The sequence below is a fragment of the Carassius gibelio genome, chromosome B3 (assembly GCF_023724105.1).
Source record: "Carassius gibelio isolate Cgi1373 ecotype wild population from Czech Republic chromosome B3, carGib1.2-hapl.c, whole genome shotgun sequence".
NCBI lineage: Eukaryota > Metazoa > Chordata > Actinopteri > Cypriniformes > Cyprinidae > Carassius > Carassius gibelio.
This window is the reverse complement of record NC_068398.1, coordinates 12654521-12677449: the sequence shown is the minus strand read 5'-3', so window position 1 is coordinate 12677449 and position 22929 is coordinate 12654521. Positions and strand designations below refer to the sequence as shown.

The 22929-nt window shown below is 38.6% G+C and overlaps 1 protein-coding gene across 2 annotated transcripts; it reads right to left on the bottom strand.

The window, feature by feature from the left end:
- Positions 1–332: 332 nt before the first annotated feature.
- LOC127953247 (ubiquitin carboxyl-terminal hydrolase 31-like) lies at positions 333–21662 on the bottom strand. Of its 2 annotated transcripts, XM_052552251.1 has the most exons (17): positions 20050–21662; positions 17595–17732; positions 16076–16170; positions 15901–15993; positions 11505–11640; positions 11099–11246; positions 10258–10432; positions 9979–10090; positions 9749–9843; positions 9299–9376; positions 8209–8338; positions 7347–7466; positions 6376–6601; positions 6109–6267; positions 4870–5022; positions 4685–4717; positions 333–4598 (listed from the first exon to the last, which is right to left on the bottom strand). In XM_052552251.1, the coding sequence occupies exons 1-17, from the start codon at positions 20575–20577 to the stop codon at positions 3097–3099; spliced, it is 3921 nt and encodes a 1306-aa protein (XP_052408211.1). In that variant the 5' UTR covers positions 20578–21662; the 3' UTR covers positions 333–3096. The 2 variants fall into 2 exon arrangements, with proteins under 2 accessions (XP_052408211.1, XP_052408212.1); XM_052552252.1 differs by lacking the exon at positions 4685–4717 and having other exon boundaries at positions 20050–21660.
- Positions 21663–22929: the final 1267 nt, after the last annotated feature.

The window sequence follows — 22929 nt, the reverse complement described above, 5'->3', positions numbered from 1 at the left end:
GTGGATTAACTTTTGAAGACATGACTGGGTTTACATGAAACTCTTTCTCAAACTACAATGATTCCATTGGTACTCATTTTCATTACGAGTACCTAAATTTATAATTGAAAATTAGTTAATTGCCAAAGGCTAGAAGTCCTCTAAAAGGGGTCTAGGATTACTTGTTTTTCCCTAACAGGAAATCTTCTGTATTGCTGCATATTTCTGAAAGCATGGTGGAAAGCCCCATCTTGTGGTCAAAATTGAATATTACACTGCGTGCTAGCTGCAAAGAAAATTTCAAACCCAAGCTAAGCAAATAAAATGAATCAAAGTAATTATTTTGAGGACAATTTTGAGGTTGGACCTCTAATGCAGGTCTATTTTTTAATCATAATTCAACCGCCAACATACATTTGGGAGACAATGTTATGAAAACAAATAATTCTTCAAAGAAATACATTAAAAATAATAACAAAAAAATAATCATATAAAACAAAACAAAAAAGTGCATACACATTAAACATACAAATAAATTAACAAAAAAATTTTGATGCAGTCTCATGCAACCAAACGTTTACATGGTTTTTCTTTTTTGAACCAAATATTATTTTCCTCTTTTGGTTGACCTAGACTGTTGTTCATATAGTAAAATAACAGCCCAGTTATTAGCCAACCAAAGCATGTTCCAGTTCATGAACAATACATGAAAACTGCTCTGGGTCAAGAGAAATCATTCAAGTCCAGTGTGTAAACCAAGAGCACGCACATTATTCCATAAGACTGATACAGCTTTGTTATGATAAAATCATCTGTCCTATCCAAACACTTGATAAGACCATGTCAAATTAGCACTTGAGCCATTGAAAACATCCCATATGCAGTGAGACTATTGAGAAGGTAATAGCTCTTCTATGAATTCATGGTCCAAGAGCTTCACAACTTAAAACATGGAATGACATGAACAACAAAGTGAATTAAGTGTTTAGTGTATCAGCATTGCAAGCGATGCAGGACTTGTGTGCACTGATTGAATGCTGATGATAAAGTTACATAGCTGATATAAGATACAACATTCCCTACATACTACATGTGAAAGCATGAGCAGACCACATCATGCCAGCGAAATGTGAAAAACCAAAATATGCTGTGACAAAAATATAAAAACTAAATTTATCACATGGAAATAGGGAGGTATTGCGCTAAAAAACAGCTTATGAATTAAAATAATAGTTTTAATAATAAAAAAGATGGGAAAATACAATGCCAATTGCTAATTCTGGAATACATAAATTATTAGCTTTAATCATATGTTCTCATATCGCAATATTTAACAAATTTAAAGTTGGACAAGTGTGCAAAACAGCAAGAAAATGGAAACAATTCATGCTCGGTTTAAAAAAAAAATCAGACATTAATATCTAGACTCGTCTTGTTTAGCAACAGTTACTTGCATAGTTAAGTGCATGCATAAATGTAATCATGCAATACTGCTTTTTACAAATACTTTTTCAGTGCACACACAATATGGGCCTGTCGCAAAAAAAAAAAAAAAAAAAAAAATGAAGCGTGCTACACATTAGGTTGATTACTGAATTATCTATTTTAAGGTAAAGTGTACTGAAAGAGATGGGTTTCTGAGACCGAAAAGCAGCATGAAAATGAGAACTGTTCAACAATGGAGTCAGCAGCGCTTGGATTAATGTTTTAATTACAGGGCAGCAAGCTGAACAGCGGCTGACGTAATGACACCATTATGCAAATGTAACAATAATGACTTGCTTAACCTTACATTTCTGCTGTCGTACATAACATTTTGATTTAGTCCAAATAAACGTATCTGAGCTAAATCAAGAAGAAAATATATTTAGGTGAAGTTGATAGTGTTAACAAGTACGCAAAATAAAGGCCTTTTTTTTTTTTGGCACAAAAAAAAACAAAAAAAACAAAAATTAAACCCGCTATTGTGGTGAGCCATTACAGTCCAGAAAATACATTTTGTATTCAGTATTGATATTTATAATAATTTGTTTCTAAAACAACAACATTAACCAAATACAGAAGATCATATATCTGTTCTCCTACAAAGTGTTAAACTATTGCACTGGTTGTCCACAGATAAATATGGGAGATAAAAACCACTGCGCAAGGGTTTAACCCCAGCTCAGAGCAAGCCAAACGAAAACCGCTCATATATGTTGCCATTGGATTTGGTGGGCATGAAATGGTTCAAGTATGATTATGTGGCTTTTAAACTTTCATTGTAAAAACAAAGATATACAAAACAAATACATGCAGGGCTTACACTGCCTCCATTAATATCCAGATAAGTACATCACACAGCGTTTATGCTGGAATAAACAAAATATTGTTCGTTTAAAGATTGTCCTCCACTAATTTACCATTCAAAAGATCTCAATCATACAGCAGCAATTCAGCTATCGGCCTGTAGTTGGCATTGTTGCGCATAATTATTAATTAATTAATTAAGGGCAGTAATGCTACTGGAACACTTGTAAACGCTCTCGAGTACAAAAGAAAAAAAGTTGGGGTAGGAGAGCAGGCTTTGAGAGGTACCAAAGAGATTGTTCTGACTGCAGATCCCCATTAAGTCTTCGGTCGCAAATTCGGCCAGGTTTCGTGATGTAACTCTTCTCAATCTCATGCTGTATCAGTGCCAGGGGAACACTGGACTGTAAATAGCACCAAGTGTAGATGTGGAGTGAATAGGTACAGTACTCCAAGGAATACAGCAAGAATCTAATTTCATCCTAAGTGACTTGTCCAAATAGAAAGGAACGGTACCAAGTTAAAAAGTATTGTACATAGTATCCATTACATCTAAGCATTATTCAAGGGAGAAAAAATATATACAAAGTGCTAAGTTAAAACATTCCTATTCAGAGTCATGAACAGTAGTAGATTCATATACCATACCTTGCCAGAGGCACCGATTTGGTTCCATGACAGGATAGAAAGGCGCTTTCTGATATTTTTTTAAAACATATTTTCTTTGAGAAAAGTAAATTGCAGGTATATACTATATACTTTATATTCTTCTTAGGCACATCAAAAAATAGCTGCATTACAGAAAATAATGGAACTGCTTTTAAAATTTCATTGAGGCGTCTGTGTTGGACGTGCAGAGGATTGCATGCTGGAAGAAAGCTTTTTAGAGGATGAGATCTTTTCAAGATGCCTCTTCCCATTGATGGGAGACTGAAGACTAGTCTCAGAATTGGAAGACTTGGACTTGCCCACTTGTAAGAGAGAGCGTTTGTTGGGGGTGGAGGTCTTCGAGGACTCTTTCTCATTGGCGGCAGCCTTGCAGGAGCGCGGCTCTGGAGAGACCTGCTGGGAAGAGTTCCCGGAGCCTTCGCCCTCTTCAGCATCGAGTCTGCACTGGCTGCTGGACTTTGCAGTCCTCTCGACAGCCTTCTTGGCGAGAAAAGTGGTCTTACCCAATTCAGCTGACCGCCGATTCTCTTTCTGCCGAAGTGCGCTCTTAAAGAATGAGAGTCCCTTGTCTTCGGATTTGCTGCTGCGGCGGAGGTCTCTCGAGGAGACGCTTGGGGAGCGCAGGCTGGTGACTGAGGAGCTACTGCTAGAGCTTCTTACCGGCCTCCTTTCGGGCCGGCTCACCTCTGCAGTTTTAGGTTGGGATGTTCGCAGGGTGGCACTGACTCTAGACTTCTCTGCCAGAGGACTGGTGTGCGCCAAATCCTTGCTGGAGCCTCTCTCCACCAGCTTCTTCTTGCCAGACACTGAGTTCCTCTCAGCCACCGAGGAACTCTTTTTGGATGTGGGCGAGGGAGAGGCAGACGATTGGGGTGTTGAAGTAAGGGACGGCTTCCCCTTTGTGACTCCAGACACTGGAGACTCCTGTGCCTGCAAAGACTCTTTCCTTCTGGAGGGCGTTCCTGAAGGTGTACCCTTGGTACTCTTGGGAGAATCGCTCTTCTCTTTTAGATTGGTCGCTTTGGTGCCCTTCACTTGAGGGCTGGAAGACACTTGGGAGGATGGAGACTTGGTGACAGAAGAGGTGCTCTGGCGCTTCTTGGAGGGCTTCTCTTGGTCCCCCTTGGCTTTGGTGGAGCTCTTCTTGCTGGAGCTCTTCTCATCTGCTTTCTTCACTGACCCGGAGCTCTTATGCTTCTGCTCTTTGGTGAGCGTTCCGAGAGCATTCTGGTCCACAGCATTAATCTGGTTGTTGTTGTCAATGGGCTCACCTTTAGAGCTCTTCCGGTCGGACTGTGTCGGAGCTCTGCAATAGGCCTCGTCTAGGATCCGTTTCCCACTGCCTTCATCACTGCCATTTCCCTCCATCATGGCCAGTGGGGCCTTACTGCTGGGCTGACGCTCATGTCTGCTGTAACCGCCGAAGCAAGACGTGGACACTTTGTCGTCACAAGTTTCACCTATCCTCTCGAGAGGAGGGGAGGAGCGCGAGTCCAAAGAGAATCGCGAGGGTGAGTTGGATCTCATTTGTAGTTTCTGTGACAGGGACCAGGAAGGTTTCGACCCGTTTTCACTGAAAGCCAGAGGGCTGGTAACCGACGATCTAGAGGACAAGCTCTGCCGCTGGATGCTCCTCACGAAGGGCCGTGTTGAAAATCCTCCTAAACAAAAAGAACAGGGAGATTTAAACTAATGTGCTGATACCAGACCGAATGAAAAGAGCATTGGCATGCAGTTTTGTCTTAACTGAGCAAGGCGGGAGATCCTGTGTTAGTAAGCGCTAAAGGTACAAGAGAGAGAAGACATGATAAAGAAAGAGTAAAACACTGACACAATACACAGAATAAGAGGACACAAGGAAGATGAGGACAAAATACGGTACTACTCAGCTTTACATGAGGCATAAGGAAGAGGCATAAGGAAGCTCCTCACCATCATCTTCACTGCGATCAACCGGAAACTCCACTGACTCTGCCAAAGAGATCAGAGATGTGCGTCTTGAGGAGGCTCCGGAGGCCAGGCTGGGCGGCCTGCTGCCCTGAAGCCGGTTCACCCAGTGTTCACATAAAGATGAGCTGGTGGAGCCTAAAAGGGTTACACAAATCCCAAGTTTAAGTTTAAACATCCAATTTACACCCCTACAAACTATACCCAACAGCTGATTTCACTGAATCAACTTTGAGTTCATTTCATTCAACTACATCACACAATACCCTGTGAAGTTAAGTTTAGACTTTATGGATTAAGTTAAGAGTTCAGTAAATCATGGACAGATGTGATCACAACAAACCATAGTGCTACCTAACAGCATGTGCTATAAAAGAAATACTAAGGTTTAGATTTAGATTACCGTATTTTTCGGACTATAAGTCGCACCTGAGTATAAGTCGCATCAGTCCAAAAATACGTCATGAGGAAAAAAACATAAGTCGCACTGGACTATAAGTCGCATTTATTTAGAACCAAGCACCAAGAGAAAACATTACCGTCTCCAGCCGCGAGAGGGCACTCTATGTTTATTAGGGTTATGCTAAAGGAGCAATAAGCAGCATAGAGCACCCTCTCGCGGCTGTAGATGGTAATGTTTTCTTTTGGTTCATTTCTCTCGGTTCATGTCAAATTAATTTTGATAAATAAGTTGCACCTGACTATAAGTCGCAGGACCAGCCAAACTATGAAAAAAAGTGTGACTTATAGTCCGGAAAATACGGTAGTAAAACTAATAAAAACAATAATAAAAGCACCCTTAGAGTAATTTACAATAATATTTTTTTTGGTTCCTCAGTATAGAAAGACAGTGAGAGATGTTCATTGTTTGGTGAACTGTTCCTGTAAAGTGCTCATGAGACTGATGTCAATTCTATCATGGTTTTAAATCACAAATCATTTTCTAACTTTAGTCTCCGTAAATGAGCCGGAGGATATGTCTAGACAGTACATCAAACTATTTTAATTATCTGTACTTTTTATTTTATTTTTCTCTGAAATGAAATCAGGCTCTACTAAAATTCTCATCAAAGAGTGCCGTACTAATATGAAGCAGTATCATTGGGCTGGAAAAAGAGGGTCACTTGGTTCACATGCCAGCACCTTCACAAGCTTCCTAAATGAACAAGACGAATGAGTCAGCAAACTGTGTCAACCCAAAACTCAATAAGGAACAAGAGTCACCTGCGACAGAGCTGTTTGCCGACCAAGAGGGGATAGTTGTCCTCCTTTGATAGAACAGAATGTATGCGGTTTGCTGACAGACATCCTCGTCAGCTACAGGCTGAACCTCACTGTCATCGAAGCAATACCATTGCCCATCAACGGAGTTCTTACAGTATGCTGTTAAAATTTAAAGGACAGGGACTGAAATATCAAATCCACTAGTCAAGAAGGTAATACAATGAAATTTTGATGTAAATCCAAGCACTTAAGTTCATAATGCATTACCTGTGTAATGCCCTCCATGCATGTTGCCATGATGGTTACACACAGCATAGAGGTCATAAAGGTAATCATCTGGGTTACGGCCAAGTCCGTAAGGTCGCCTCCATGGGGACCAGTGGGAGGGTAAGCTCCAGCTGCTCTGGCTTCTCTTCACCACATGAGGCGCCATATCCATGCCAATCAAAGGAAATCGGACCATGTTTTGCATCTTTACCCTCCTGTCCCCTTCCTTAAAAAAACACAAGGTCCACACATTAGTAAACCATTTACACACATTACGCATTAGTAAGCAATTTACACACATTACGCATTTTTTTTCCAAAGACAGTGAACCGGAATGCTAACACACAACTCTCCAGGAAGACCTTCATGATATTTAAAGGATCGCCCCATGGTGGGATTCAGATTTTAAGATACTATCCAAACGTTCACCACAGGCCACTCTACAGGCCTGTTTACACCTGGACACTTCATGCATTTTCTCTGATCGGATATCTATCCGTTTTGTTAAAACGGTTCCATTTACACTTGGCCACATAAATGTGTCTTTGTGTCTTTAATTCCTACACTGTTTAACAGAGTTCACGTCAATGAAAGCAACAGATATGCATGGCAGTTTATTCATTATCTAATTTCTAGACGAAAGATCGCAAAAGAAGAGGGAGTGGCATCAGCACTGGAAAGATAAGTTTGTCTAACTACTTTTAATGAGGATGATTGTGTGTTGAGTGTCTGTGACTTAATTTCATAATCTGGAATGTGTCCTAGACCACCTCCTGAAGTTGTTTGAGCGATGGGATTTAAATCTGTCTTGAAAGCATTGCGGACGGCATTTACACCTGGTCTTTTCACGATTTGATAGCCATCCAATCAGAAAAAATGCACAAAGTGAATAGGTTTAAACAGGCCCCATCACACATACGCATGCAGAGAGCACCAGTTGTGCAGGGAAGGTGATTTGATCAATACAGCACCTGTCTAAACCTCTTGAGGTGCAGTATGAGAACATCCGGCAGGGTCCACAGGCTGAGTTTGATCTGCCCCTGTTGCAGTTGCCTGCAATGGGGGCAGCGCCAAGCATCATCTGGGGCCAACTGGAAAGCATACAGGAAGCAGACATAAACAAAATCAGTCAGAGAGGTTTTACATTTACAAATCTGGCTGTTCCTTCATTTTCCTTAAAGCACAGCCAGTTCCAAAACCCTTCCTTAGCTGCCCAAGGCCAGCTCTGGCTAACCACAGTGTATATTTATACGATATGTGGACCGGTTCCAGGGTTAAAGATGTGTTCGCAAAAAAACTAGCAATTTTAAAACAGCACTGACAGCAGAAATGGAGTAAGACTGACATATGCACCCACAAAGGCAGCTCTGGAGAAGTGGAAATGCAAGAACTTAAAGGGGCGTGAGGGCTCTTTTAAAGGAATAGTTCACACAACAAATCAAAAGTCTGTCTTCATGCCTCACTCTCATGTCATTCAAAACCTGTATGACTTTCTTCCATGAACACAGAAGGAGAATTTCTGAGCTGCTCTTTTCCATACAAAGAAAGTGGATGAGGGCTGTCAAGCTCCAAATATGACATTTAGACATCATAAATCACCTCTTGTGTGAGGAAGGGAAAAACATTTAAGTCATTATTCATTATAAATCTTGTTCGACAACCTTGGACTTTTTTCATTTTTTATTGCACGGCTTAGTTTTGAAACTTCTCCCTTTTTTAAGTCAAACAGGTTTGGAAAGACATGATAGTGACTGCATGACAGAGTTTTGATTTTTGGGTAAATGGATCCTTTGTGGAGGTTAAACTTGCATGTGTATTATGCCAGCCCTTTACCTGCTCCTCTTTGGTGTAGAGCTGGAAGCACTGAGCGAGGGTGCAGGCCTGCGGCTGATGGTGCTGCTCTCTGTGCAGATACACACTCTCAGCATCAGGGATGTACTCTTCCTCAGTGTGTCCAAACAAACTGCGGGAATCAGAAACCAGTCAAGCATGTCTGCGATCCTCTCTGTCACTTCAACAGACATATTTATTTGATCTCTTCAGGATATTTTCTCTAGCAGTCTGCCAGAAAATGTTTAAAACATGCACACATGTGGTCAAGAAACTCCTTTGACACTTACAGTGTCGAACTTCAAAAAATGTTTGAAATGACCCTTCCTTTCTGGCTGCGCTGAAATGTCTTGCTCGGAAATTTTTAGCAACACATTCCGCTGTGGAACTGATCTTACCACAAACTATATACAGGAAGTGTGCAGCAGTATAACGTTTCCGTGCATTAGACAAACAAACAAATAATTAAACCAAGTGGCATCTAAAGGGCTCCTTCATGTTTTTATTATGTTTTTATGCAGCGTTTGCCAAACTTTACCTTCAACTAAACGCATTTGACCTAAAATATTTATTTGAATTACTCTCTATATAATATTTAAATTATTTAACAATACACTTGCATGTTCATGGTTAATAGGAAATAAAGGGAGATATAAAGAAATAAAATATATAAGAAATAAAATATATATAAAGAAATAAATATAAAGAAATATAAAGAAATAAAATATATATATTTTTAAATAAGTATTTTTATTTATATAAAAAGAAAATTTTATATATATATATATATATATATATATATATATATATATATATATATATATATATATATATTATTATTATTAAAAATGTATCCGTTTTAATTTTCATTTAATGATTAAATTATTTTAAACTTTTCATCAACTCATGAACACTCGCAAACTTCCAGGGGTTTTCTAATCCCAGTTTGGGAAACCCTGATCTAATGCAATGATGTTCAGCAATTTTTAAGCGTGGTTAAACTGTCTAAATATTATTTTGGGGCCACTGCAATAAAAAAAATTTAAAAAAAATACTATAGATAGGTTATAAATTATGGCTCCATTTTACTTACTATTCCTTGGTCTCTTTGTCCCACTCCACTACAATCTTAACATGAGGAGGTCCACCGGGCCCACAGGATTTATATGCTCTAAAAAAAAAAAAAAAAAAAAGATTGAAGGAAAGGCATGATGTTTGCCAAGAAAATAACAAATTGAAGAATCAAGCTTTGTAGTATTTTGTTTTATTACACGTGTTAAATTCAATGATTACAATAAAGCAGTTACGATAAACTTTTCAGCTACACTCATTAATTCATCTAACATAAAATAAAATGTCTTTGGTTTGTGTAGTTAAAAATGCTGTTGTAATAAATGTATTGACTATCTGGTTGCCTGTGGAAGAATGATCTACAGTATGTGCACTAATAGTAGAACAATATACAGGTCTAAATCAGTCAGCAGGGCATCTAAAGTTTAAGCTCACAAAATATACTCTGAACACATGGTTATGCATTACAAACCTTTCCACAGTGGGGTGACATAGTGGCTGTTCCTCCTGTGGCAACAAATATGTGATTCCAACTACTCCGACCACACGCAGACTAAAGGGTCCAACCTAAAATCACCAATCCACTTTGTCAGAAGTGTAAGTTTTATGCAAGGGAAAAAAGTCATTTAATTGTACTGACTTCGTAAAAAAAGCAGTATTTCTCAAGACCTGTATTTATCAACAAGTAGAGGTTTCACTGACCTGAATGTAAACCCCTGGCCTTAGGAGGTGACGCATTTTCTCCAGAATTTCTTTCTGTAACACATCCCATGTCACAGTGCGCTCTAGATACAGTACAAACGGAAGACCGAACCTGCAACAAACAGAAAGTACTGTATTGATTTTCCAGTTCATGCCACATTGCAGTCTTATATTGTATATAATGAGATTACTACATTTTCTCTATGTACTGTAAGATATTGTGTCAAAAATAATGGAACTTCAACTCATGTGAGCATGTCGGAAAGACACTGATTATACCTCCGTCCTTGATGGCCAGTGCAGGCTCGGTTACAGATCAGCAGAATCATTTTCTCACAGCCAGTGTTTTTGTTGGGAGAAGCTGGATTCAGCGCACCCTGCATGAAAGACGGCGTTCGGCTGCTCTCCACTCCAGATTTCAAATTGTTCTGATTCAGATTAGCAAGAAGGCTCCCTGGAAATGGTTAAAAATATTACTTGCATCACTAAAAACAAAAAAAAAATTGCTTTTATGTTCTCAAAGACAAAGCACTACCTTTAGCTCAATTTCCCACATTACATTTTCAAGTTTCAATAAATGGTGATTGCTTATAATTAGGATTATTTGATACACATTCAGTTTTTCTTAAGCCCAAAGTATACTTCGGTTTTTAAATGTATGCTAGGGTTTGCGTACAGTTGCGTAAATACTGTTAAGAGTTTTCTAACCACATATACTCTGTATGCTCAGCATGCACATGTGCCTTGAGTTTTATTTTTATTTATTTTTTTGCATTAATTAGTTGTTCCAAAAGGGGACAACACTGGCCCGGCCGAATTGTTTCACGGTTGAAAAAAAAACAACTGATTACTGGAGATGGTGACAAGAATTAGACGCCCACCTAGATGAGCAACTCTAGTTTAAACAAGTACAAAGACATTTTCATTGGTCAAATTCTGGAGAGAAATGGCGCAGACCAACACTGGACAAAATGAAAACTTTCTAGCACACGTGTGTTTGCGTATGCTATCAAATAGAGAGTGCTATGAAAGCAAGTGTGTTTTGCCGTACGCTAAGCGTTCGCGTCAAAACTGATGTATACTTTGAGCTATAACCAAAGTGCAATGCATGAAAGAGTACCTCTTTTAGAGCGAATGTTTTCTAATCTAAAAGTCTCAGGGGTTTCAAAAGCAAAGACTGAGTCACTTTCTTGAATGATATCAAGATCGTCGTCATCGTCACAAAAGGAGCGGTGGAAACCGTCGTAATACATTTCAGTCAGGACAAACTGCACAGACATAAGAGAGACGGATGGTCAGAAGTGGTACACACTCAACATCTCGGTAAAACAAGGCCAACAAACAGGAAACGGCTTTGGTTGATGACGTTATGTTGGGAAGACGAACATACAAACGGCAATCGAGCCTCCATCAGTGTCCACACCTCAGTTTTAATGGAGAATCAATATTGAATTCAGGGAAACAGTAGAGATCTTAACACCAAGACCGGAATTCGATGCAAAATAACATCTCGGTAAAAACTGCACCTGGTCTGGTGGGATCTTGGTCTCACGTGACACGGCCTCTCTCAGTCTGGACACAGTGCTGTTGAGTGGTACGGCCACACCGATCCTCATGCAGTGAGAGTACTTGCCTTGATAAACCACAGTCACATACAGAGGCCTGAGGGATGCCAAATGATACAACAAATTAATGAAGCAACCAATGGCACAACAATGAAAGGTCATGCATCACCCCATGCAAACCTAAAGGCTCCACAGATATATGAAAGTCATATGGGTTTGATTTAGGCAATACGGCAATTTTCAATTTTGGTTGAACTATTTTTTTTAAAGACTAATGCTAATGCAACTACATTCATCTATAATTCGGGTGTGGATAAAATTAATTTAAAATACAAGCTGATACAACGTAACACGCTACTTAAGATCCTTTTACAGCCTTCAGCAGCCCGTAAGGACTGAAAGCATTTGGAAATGCTCTAACGATGCTTGATCACCTCTCTAAACGCATTAGGAAGCAAACCCATCTCTAAAGAGCAGAAGCTGTGTGCAGTGGCCCCAGAAGGCGAAGCAGACTAAATCAACAACTCTTCATCAATATGTGCCCATGTGAAGAGGCATATCAGGGAAGCATGGAGAATAAATGGCCTATGAAATAATACGCAGAGATAACAGAACTTGCTTAGCATGGATAAACAGAATTAAGGAGAGGGCAAATGAAATCTACTCCCACAGACTGTGACGGCCAGGGCAACTATCGCTTAAGTCGCACATCGCTGAACTACCAGACGAAGTTTCCTTTTCCTCAGATCGGTCATTCTTCATGCTGGGAGAGCATAAGCTCCAAATCTAGTCTTTCTCTGCACTAATGTTTTTTAGAGCAGGGAGATGCCGACAGTGCAGAAGGGGTCAAAATAACCCCCGATTCTTCTTTATGATGATGTAGAACCTCTTGGATTAGGGATGATATGAAGGCACCGGCAGGGTTTTACTCAATAACGATGTGGAAGTGAAACCTGTCCAGCTATTCTACTCTCCCAGGGACTATTATTCGCTGGTTCATCATCTCTGCAGTACTATGAGGGGCAGGTGTGCTGTAAATCACTTTCTGTCTTCTAACACTACGGCTTCTTTAATCATTAATGTGTACTAATGAATTCAGCAGCTTAAAAATGCCTTTGGATTAAACCAAGTGCACTCCTTGATCAACCACTACACTGGCCTCCTAAAAATAGCATCAGAGCACCTCCGGAGAGAAGCAGAAGAGGAGGATTATTTGAAGGGAAAAGTATATATTTAGCACCTAAAACAAGGAGAAAGTAGCAACTTTGGAACATTTTTATGTTTATGAAGAAATATTGTGAGTGAAAGTATATAGGTATCCATGACATGCTGAAATCAATATAAAAAATATTTGATGCAAACTAAATACAACTCCAGTAAGTTCAAGGTGAAGCACTAAAATGACTAATACTGAATTTGAAAAAAAAAAAAAAATTCTAAATATACAAGAAATAAGCACAACATTTTTTTTAAATGAAAACAAAAAATACAAAGTTTATTCAAAATATTAATAAATACTATAAGCAGTTTTAGACAATGAGAGGTGTTTCACTTCTTAACCTTGCCAGTGTACATTTAAATGTAATCTTTCATATATCATATCATCATATCCACATTAACTTGGTAAAATATGTAGCTTTAGGATGATATTGTACAACTTAGGTATTTATAAAACAATATTTTACATGAAATAAACATGACAGAAATATCCAAAGGAATAAACCCCCCCTAGAAAAGTAGTCCTGCCTCAAATTAATGGTTCCTGTCAAATATGAGATTTACACTTTTTTTTTTTAAACCATCCAGTTTACTTGCCCCATAGACGTCTACTGTAAGCGTATTTTTGTATATATATATATATATTTTTTTTTTACATCTTTGTTCAGAAATTATTTTCTAGTGTAAACAATGATATTGATGCTCTCAATATAGCTGTATTTAATTCTGAATTCTCAACAAACAAAAAACAAAAAATCATAATCAAAGAATAAATACCCTTCGGTTTAAACGTCAGTAAAGTATTTATTTATTATTTACTTTTTTTTAAAAGAAATTAATACTTTTAACCAGCAAAAATGCATTAGATTGATCAAAAGTAACCGTGAAAACATTTATAATGTTACTAAACATTTATATTGTATATAAATACTGTAATTATGAACTTTCTTTGCATCACAGATTACAGGGGAATAAATTACAGTTTCCAAAAAAATATTAAGCAGCACAACTGTTTTAACACTGACTGTTTTGAGCAGCAAATCATATTAACATGATTTCTGAAGGATCATCTGACACTGAATACTGGAGGGAGGAATGATGCTGAAAAATCAGCTTTGAAATCACACAATGTAAAGCTGTGCTAACATGTAATATTGTTTTCACTGTATTTAAAAAAAAAAAAAATTATATATATATATATATATATATATATATATATATCAGGGTATATGCAGGAATCTTGAAGTTAATTTTAATACCTTTTCAAGACTTTTTCCAAGACCATCTCATTATTTTTTAATACCTCACCGCCACTTCAAGCTGTAACCATTTACATCAGTGATACTTTTAACGTAACAGTTTTAGTTTGTGATAAAGACTATAGACCACTCTGATACAAAAAAAATCAAATAGGCTGGGATAGTAAATCAAAGCAAAGTTTATAAAAAAAAAAATAAAAAAACTTTGCTCCACCCACAACAACAATCATGCTGACATGTGCCTCAGTTCTTCTGATTTTGTTCCCAGCAGCTCCGTGCGTTGTAATACGCACTGGGAACGCCAGAGCGTACTTTGTGGTTTTGAACTTCCGCCCGCCTGCCTGCTCTGGTGATCTCAGAGGCAATTTACAAACACACCCACAATAGCCTAGTTTATGTACCTGTTAGGACTGGGATAAACCATTATTTTTTAAACGATTAATCTAGCGATTATTTTTTCGATGCATCGATTAATCTAATTAATTTTTTCAGACCGATTCGATTTGGATTATCTCCCCATTAATTGACTACTAACAATTTATACATGTTGATTTACATATCTGAATGAAAAAACATGAATTCCTTAACATTGCAATATATGTTTATTGCTCTTAACATTACAAAATAAAAGCCTGACTAAGAATGCATTACTTGGCACTTGTATAGAGATAGGATTCAATAAACCTTCAAGCCTTGAAAACACGTAGCTTACTGAAACAAGCTTACTGAACACATAGGGCCTAGCTTACTGAAAAAAGTTCTTCTTTCAGATGAAAATAAAAACAACTTGATGTCTAGCATTCAATAAAAAGGTCACCCAAAATACTTGTTTAGAGCAATTTAAAGAATACAGTAACCAATGTAAACTTGAGGGCTTTAAGCTAATACAGAGTGCTTTTCCAAAAAAACTAATAAAAAAAAATTAACAGTGGGAGCCAGCAGCCTGTCATGGAGAGAAAAAAATCTCTGAATGCTCCATGTGAAACATTGGCGTTCCGCCCTTTTTCTAATGATTTTGGAGGGAGAGAGAGAGAGAGAGAGAGAGAGAGCGTATATTCAGCGCACATAAGGTAAACGTTTTGCAAACTTTTTTTAGAGAAATAAAAACAGGTCGACGAATCGATGCGCATATTTTGCGTCGACGTATTTTTTGCGTCGATGTCATCGATGACCTCGACGCGTTGTCCCAGCCCTAGTACCTGTTCGTTTTTTTAATAAAAATGACTAAATTCACACACTTTTACGATGTTTTTGGGACTCAAATTTTGAAAGTATTTTTTCTGAATTAGCGGTCTAACAGTTTAAGACTTTATAAAGCCGTGATAAGACTTTTTAATACTTTTTAAGGGTCTTAATTTTCCCAAAATTGATTTATCACCTTTTAATACTTTTCAAGACCCTGCGGATACCCTGTATATGAATATTAATAAGTAATATATACAAAATGAGCATAATGAGCACTACATTCAATTACATTGCAACCCGAAATTTCAATCGGTGGTGTATCTATATAGTTACTACTGAGTGACAACATGTTTCATAATTGGTGATAATCTGTGGTTGGGCAGTGTTACAGATCCAGCCCAAAATATAGTTAAGAATCAAATGAAGCCATTAGTTTTCTATGACATGGAAAGTGAAAGTACATAGCAGCCTAAATTGACAACATCATTCCAACAGTCGTGAAATCGAACACTTCATCTAAGCTCAGGTGTCTGAGCATATTTCTTAATATTCATCCTACCCCTGTTGATCACTCACGCCATTAATAAAGACATGACGGCCGTTCAATCTGCCTTCACGTCTAAACCTACAGATGAAGCATGATGCTGTCACACAGAAAGGAATTAAAGGGCACTCTCTCTGACATCAGTACTCACCGTGTATGAGGTAATGGTATTGGGAGTGAGATGCAAAGAAAAGGATCAAAAGTGTTGCTCTGTTTCTGACAGTGCGGACAGGTAAGTGAGGATCTGGAATCAACAGAGGACACAGTGAGAGATTTCAACGAAGACTAACATTTAAGATTTACAGCTGACTGACGGTGTTTATTACCTGTACTGAGCTTGAAACAGCTCTTGAACAAAGGAGCCAGCTGAAAGAGGAGGTGAAGGTCCCTCTAACACTCCACCGTCTTCCTCAGTTGGAGGCTACGGTGACAAACATGAGAATGTTAGGCGCTTTTTAAATATACTAACACCAGTAACTCGTAACAAGCCAACAGAAGGTCAATTATTAAATATGCATGATAGACTTACATGTCATGTATCAAACAATAATAATAAAGAAATACTAAAATTTGTCATTTATAGGCTAAATTACAAGTCAAGTACATAAAGCAGGGCCATAACTACAGAACCATTCCTAAAACTTTTGAAAACATGATATGATCGCCACGAATTGTGGCAAAGTAAATTCTCCAAATATTACACTTTGTTGATTTTTTACTTGAGAGTTATGAGCTACAAACTGCATCATATACACTAAAATTCAGAAGTTTGGGGTCAGTAAGATTATTATTATTTTTTTTTTTATTCAGCAAGGAAGCAGTCAGTTGCTCAAAAACTGAAAGTAAAGACATTTATAATGAAGATGAAAACATTTCCATTTTTAAATGCTTTTTTTTCTACTTTATACTAATCCAGAAAAAAAGTGTATCACTGTTTCCACAAAAAAACATTAATCAGCACAACTGTTTTAAACATTGATAATGTTAATAATAATAATAATAAATGTTTCTTGAACATCAAATCAGCATATTAGAATAATTTCTGAGGGATCATGTGACACTGGAGCAATGATGCTGAAAATTCAGCTTAATAAATTAATAATAAATTACATTTCTGTTTTTACTGATCAAACACATTCAGTGTAGTTAAGAAAAAAAAATCCCATAACACAATAGTACTAGTATATTTGCAATTAAACCGTCTAAAATGCTGTGATTTAAACACACTAGCTACACAATCCAAGTGTACAGAAGAACTGTTGACAGAAGTCAGATTAAAGGTGCATATGATTATGCTGCACCGTAACAGAGCTTGAGTCAATAAATAAAACCCTGATACACTGCCGACAGTGTAAGTGATTAATAATTTGAGAGATTGGCGTTCATCTATAAGTTTAAGATTCCAGCTAAGCATCTCGCTCCTCAGAGCAGCGCAGTCAGTCAGCCAGGAAACTGTCAGCCTTGTGCTTCTCTGCACTAACCCCAGGCAACCACAACATACATCTAAATCAGTCGGACAAGCTGAAAGACCTCATGCGCGTATGCAAGTGGCTGACCCTGTCCAGGATACCTCAGGCTGTAACAGAAACCGAACAGGCCATAGGATGTGACTTAACCTCACATGCCTGTTCTGCTATTTAAACGATTGAAATCCCTAGCTTTAATGGAGCTGCTGATATAAATGGCATTCTGTGCAACCTCTGTAAACAGCTGGAGTGGTTAACGGGTCTCCTTATTCAGCCGACCTTAAGAGGTGAACGTACTGTGGGACAACTTTAGACCAAACAGCCAAACATTCGGTCATTAAACCCCAACTGTGTCCGTTCAGGGAGATATCAGCCATACCTTTATAGAGGCTCTGATGTTAGGGTGCACAAGATGGTTGAGGTCTTCATGGACACGGTCCAGGAGCCAGAGAAGGAACTCCTGGGCATCGTGTTGGGCATTTCCTCTGTACTGAAGGGCACTCCTGGCCACTGCATTCTACCACAACACACACACACACACACACACAGAGAGAGAGAGAGAGAGTGAGTATTAGTCGAGTTTTGAACAATGAGACATGAATGTTTCTAATCTACAGAAGCAAGATCACATATGGAAAACGTATATTTAGTGTTGACAGCTGTGCTTCTTAGGGATTCACTATTTTTTTTTTTTTTACCATTTAAAGCCTACCGAATCATATTTTATACAAGATTCAGTAAGGGCTCTAAATTATCAACATGTTCAAACCTTGATGACTGATAATAATTTCATAATTTTATTTAGCAAGAAAAAGGTCTTTCTGTATAATTGTCAATATTTCTGCCTTCAGGTTGTGTCTTTTCGCTGTGAAATCTTTAATGATTTTTAGGAAGTTAATGAACATTTAAGATGGACATTTATTGGACTGCGGAAACTTAGGTTTACTTGTCATTTTTAAGAGAAATCATTCAATTGTGAGTATCAGATAAGAAACATCAGGCTTTTTGAGTAATGCTTATTTGTACATTTCTCAATCAGAATCGTAGTTTTGTAGTTTTTCTTTCCTTGAACATGAGCTTCATACTGGTAAAAAACTGAATGCACTGTAAGTCACTTTAGATAAAGGTGTTTGCTAAATGCATAAATGTAAATGTCATATTCTCACGATATCATACTATGTGTTTTATAACATAAAAATCATATGCAAACTTTTTGTTACACGCTTTGTAAAATTACAGTAAACCATTGTAATAAAAATAAAAATAAACAACTGAATTTTTTTTTTTTTTTACATGTCAGGCTTTACAGGGTTAATATGACACTGAATAAAACTCATATATTCTGCTCCACCAGCAGTGGACTGAAATAATGCCTAGGCACCACTTAATGCCAGGGTTAACCAAAGGGAAACAAACAGGCTGCCCAAATTCTTGTAAAGCACTTTTCCATGAAAACTACCAATGGCTTGCTTATGGTTGTAAAGTGGGATAGGAGAAACTATTTGCATTTAAACCTTAAAGCAGACTAGCAACCAACAAAACGTCATTGCAAACATAATCACTGTTTGGAAGAAGTTCGACACATTTCCATGAATCACTTCTTGCGAAAAGTGTTTCCAATAGTTTATTACAGATTAATAAAACTACTAATTCCCCGTTATAAATCTGATTCTCAGTTCAATGAATCAGCAAGTCATTGACCTGCTCAAACCGGTTCATTCCAAGTCGTGAGTCGTGAACAACTTTGTGAAGCGGGGATGTTGAATTCCCACCATTCAATGTGAAGGTAGTCTGGTTCGATAGTTTTCCTGAAAACAACACTTTTGAATGTGTTATTAATTTCCTCTTGCATTTTGGTAAGTGCAGATGGCTTAAATATAAACCCAACTGTATCAAAAGGTGTAACTAGGTGAAACTCTTATATAAATCTTTCAAACTGGTTAATAACAAGAAAGCCCTTAAGTTGACTTTTCTCTTGGATTTGTTACATTTCATTTAAAAGCCCTATTTTATTTTTTTTAAAACATCTCATGTATTTATTTTATTTTTATTTCTGGTTTAGCAGATAGGTAAAATGTGACCCTGGACCACGAAAGCAGTCAAAAGAAAAAGCTTAAAAAAAAATAACTTCCCAATTCCCATTGATGTATGGTTTGTTCAGAAAGTACAATATTTGGCCGTGATTCAACTATTTGAAAATCTGTAATCTGAGGGTGCAAAATTTTTTTTTTTTAAATAATAATAATTTCAAAGTATTGAGAAAATCGTCTTTAAAGTTGTGAAATTAAGTTCTTAGCAATGCATACTAATCAAAATTTAAGTTTTAAAATATTTACAGTTAGAAATTTAAAAATATCTTCATGGAGCATGATCTTTACTTAAAATCGATAATTTAGACCCATACAATGCATTGTTGGCTATTGCTTCAAATATACCCTGCTACTTATGACTGCTTTTATGCTCCAGGGTCAGATATTCTTATGTGACCTAACCACAATCCTCTGTGACAACTTACTTTAACGTATGTTTCTAATAAGTTGATCAAAACTAGTAATTTTCCGTTATATGTCTCGGAGAATTATTAAACTGGCATTTCCGATTATTAGTTCAATGAATCAGCGAAGACGATTTAAACCAACTCGTGAACGACTTTTGTGAAGCGGCTAAAGTGATTCACTGAAAAGATCCGACTCAAGAGAATCATCAAAACATCCCTAGAGGAGTCATTCATTTCCTCAGGACTCATATCGGTTAACGTTAAAACTCTTTCATGCGTTACAGCAGACAGTTAAAATATCCCCACGACGTCACCACACTCGTCCGCGTGAACTCACTTTGAAGTCTCGGCTGTGCTGCGGCGTGTACTCAAAGGTCCACAGGGCTCGGACCAGCCCCGACAGCTGCTCGGTCACCTCTCCTCTGTCCGGAGCGCCCTTCCTCTGCACGACCCCGTTGGTCTTGGGCTTCTCGTCGTCCGTCTGGTCGCCTCGGTACTGCTCCAGCGCCAGATACTCGGCGAACAGCTCCGTGTTGCTCAGGCACTGCAGAATAGCGTTCATGAAGCACGTATTGCCGTGGTTCTTCAAACCGGCCACCCCGGGGATTTTGTCCCCGGCGAGAAACCCCCCGCAGTCGCTGTCATCCGACGCAACGGATCCCTTGCCCTCTTTCTTGAAGGCCGTGAACCCCCCATCGTCCTTGTCGCCCTCGGGCGCGTGCAGCTCCGATCCGAAATGAGAGAGCGTGGAGAGGGTCTTCAGGACTCTGCTCATGAAGCTCCCCACGGAGCGCACCGAGCCCCGGCGGAACAGCTTCTTGCTGAAGCCGGACTTCTTCTCTTTGCCCGAAGCTTTGCTGGACATGTTTGGAGCGTTTAGGGCATCCCCTCTCTTCCCAGCGGGAATCTAGCTACAATCGCTAAAGCTGGCTGCTTATTTAGAGATCCACTCAAGATCTGGCATGTTGTCACATCACAAAGTCACGGAGAGCTAGCTAACCGGAGGCAGTGCCTCTGTTATACAAGCGTTTGCTCCAGTGGCACAATCCGAAGTTGCCTTGAGAAAATGCATTGTGAGACGCGCGCGCCTGCCACTTTTTTTTCCAGATATTATAAAAACCTGTCAAGTTGGCAGTAACCCGGCTATTAACTCGCTGTGCATCTATAACACACTGTATATTAATCGCTCACTGGATGCACCCTGTAAAAAAAACTGAGGGTTTGCATGCTGTTTCTAATCCAGTGAACTGATTTTTTTTTTCTTACTAATGAACACGGTGGCTAGCTAGGCCTGCCCTGGCTAACCGTTTGCCGTGTCAATGAAATGACGGGCAAAAGTGAATTTCTACCGGAGACCATCGCGTCTAGCACCAGCATCAAAGTCAAACGCGCCGGAGCGCCACGCGTGCTGATCAAACGCTGTAGGCATGCAGATCACTGTCATAACACGGGACAGTGGTTAGCTCGCGCTGCTAGGGCGCTAGCCGATGCCGCTTCTTCATGCATAATTGAGCGATGCACTGCAACTCCACCCAGGCAATGACGCTCCGACCGCTAAATATGATGCATTCGTGCTCGGCCGAGATGCTTGGGCTTGTTTGTCTGTTTTACATCCAACAGTCGCAGCGACCGCTATCCAGCGCGAGACCGACGCTACAGCAGCAGATGCGCGCGAGCCAGCGAGAGATCGGCGTGCATCACAACTCCCAAAACGTTTTCGCGTGTACACAGTTTTCTTCTGGTGTCCGGTGGGTTCCGATCGTGAAAGTGGTGTGTCGATGGGCCGTCGCGTCCTCGAGCGCTTTAGTTACTAAAATCACTGACACACTGCAGGGCGGCGGTGCGCCCGTGACGTCACAGCCCCGCAGTAACTACTGTCCGGGTGTTCATGGTTTGGGGTGTCCTCCTCAACCTTTAGAGAGCCGTAGAGCTTAGATTCAATACTGTGCAGTGCACGACATAAAAGTGTTTTAAATCAGTTTACTTACTTTTTATCTCCACAGTCCCCCAGTAAGCTCAAGTAGCCCTTAAACATGAAATAAGTTCCTTTCATTAATGTTATTAATTTGTATTATCCTTAATTACATTAGCTATTATTATTATTATTAGCTAAGTAAATCGTGACATAATTAAAGGCGATTCAATTTAAATGTTAATTTAAAGGAAAACTTTTATCCATTCTGAGAAGGGCAATCATTAAGAAAATTTGTGAGAAAGATTTTAAATTTAACAAATTTTCCTTCAAATATTATTTTTGCTTTGCAGCAAAGACAGTGAACGGACTGGGACTCTTAATGTGAAGACTGTATGTGTTATCCTTGTGAGAGGATCTGAAATCTGAAGACACTGAGGCGGTTACATTAGACACAAACCTGTTCTGGATTCATTTAAAAACCTTGTCAAACAGGATTTTAACCCAACTGACTTTTATGCTTTGGGAAGTGTCCTACTGTACTTAGTGGATTTGCATAGTATATTTACCACATAGAGTATTTACAGAGATAATTTCATATTTATTTTTTCTTTATTTAATTATAAATAAATGCCTAAAAAAATTATGCCAAAAAATACAGTATACTGTAGCTGCAAAGTGAAAAGTTCTACTTATGTAAAAATGCTGTAAAGTGAGGATTCTTTCAAAAAATTTGTATCAATTAACTAAATTATATCAACATTTAGTTTGAGCATCCTTTGTGTTTAAAGCAGTTTTTGTCCTCAGTGCACGTGCGTAGAGTTTTTCAGGGAGCATTGCAGGCAGGTTTCTTGAAGTGTCTTGGGAGCTCTTCTGGATTGAATCTTTCTCAGTTTGGTCTGTTCACGTCATTCCTGACAGACTGATAGTGAAGAGATCAGATCTCAGTGTGCAGCAATGGCTGTTGTCAGACAAAAATCTCACTGGATTATTAAAATTAATGGCAAACTGAATGTTTGGAAGCAAGCCTTTGAAAAACACAGCGTCTCAAGACTTTAACACTATTGTTTGTCTATCTATCTATCTGTAATATGATTGATGTCGATACGATTTATTTAAATATTTATATACTTTTTTTTTTAAATTATTTAATTCTTGAATCTCTAGTACAAATACATGTAGTACCAACATAGAGTACCAAGTGTGACCCATCAGGCATTGCTCCTGGCCTGCCTCCACAGCTGATCCAGTTGTTACACATTCAAGGTCGTTTGACTGAGGTCTGGTGTAACATGAGAGCAGCAT

Bases quoted from the DNA above. Each gene is read 5' to 3' on its own strand.
- LOC127953247 (XM_052552251.1), bottom strand. From the start codon at position 20,577: ATGTCCAGCAAAGCTTCGGGCAAAGAGAAGAAGTCCGGCTTCAGCAAG. The intron at 7,467-8,208 runs GTAAAGGGCTGG...TATGCTTTCCAG, and splicing joins TCTACACCAAAGAGGAGCAG to TTGGCCCCAGATGATGCTTG. The intron at 4,718-4,869 runs GTGAGGAGCTTC...TTGTACCTTTAG, and splicing joins TGATCGCAGTGAAGATGATG to CGCTTACTAACACAGGATCT.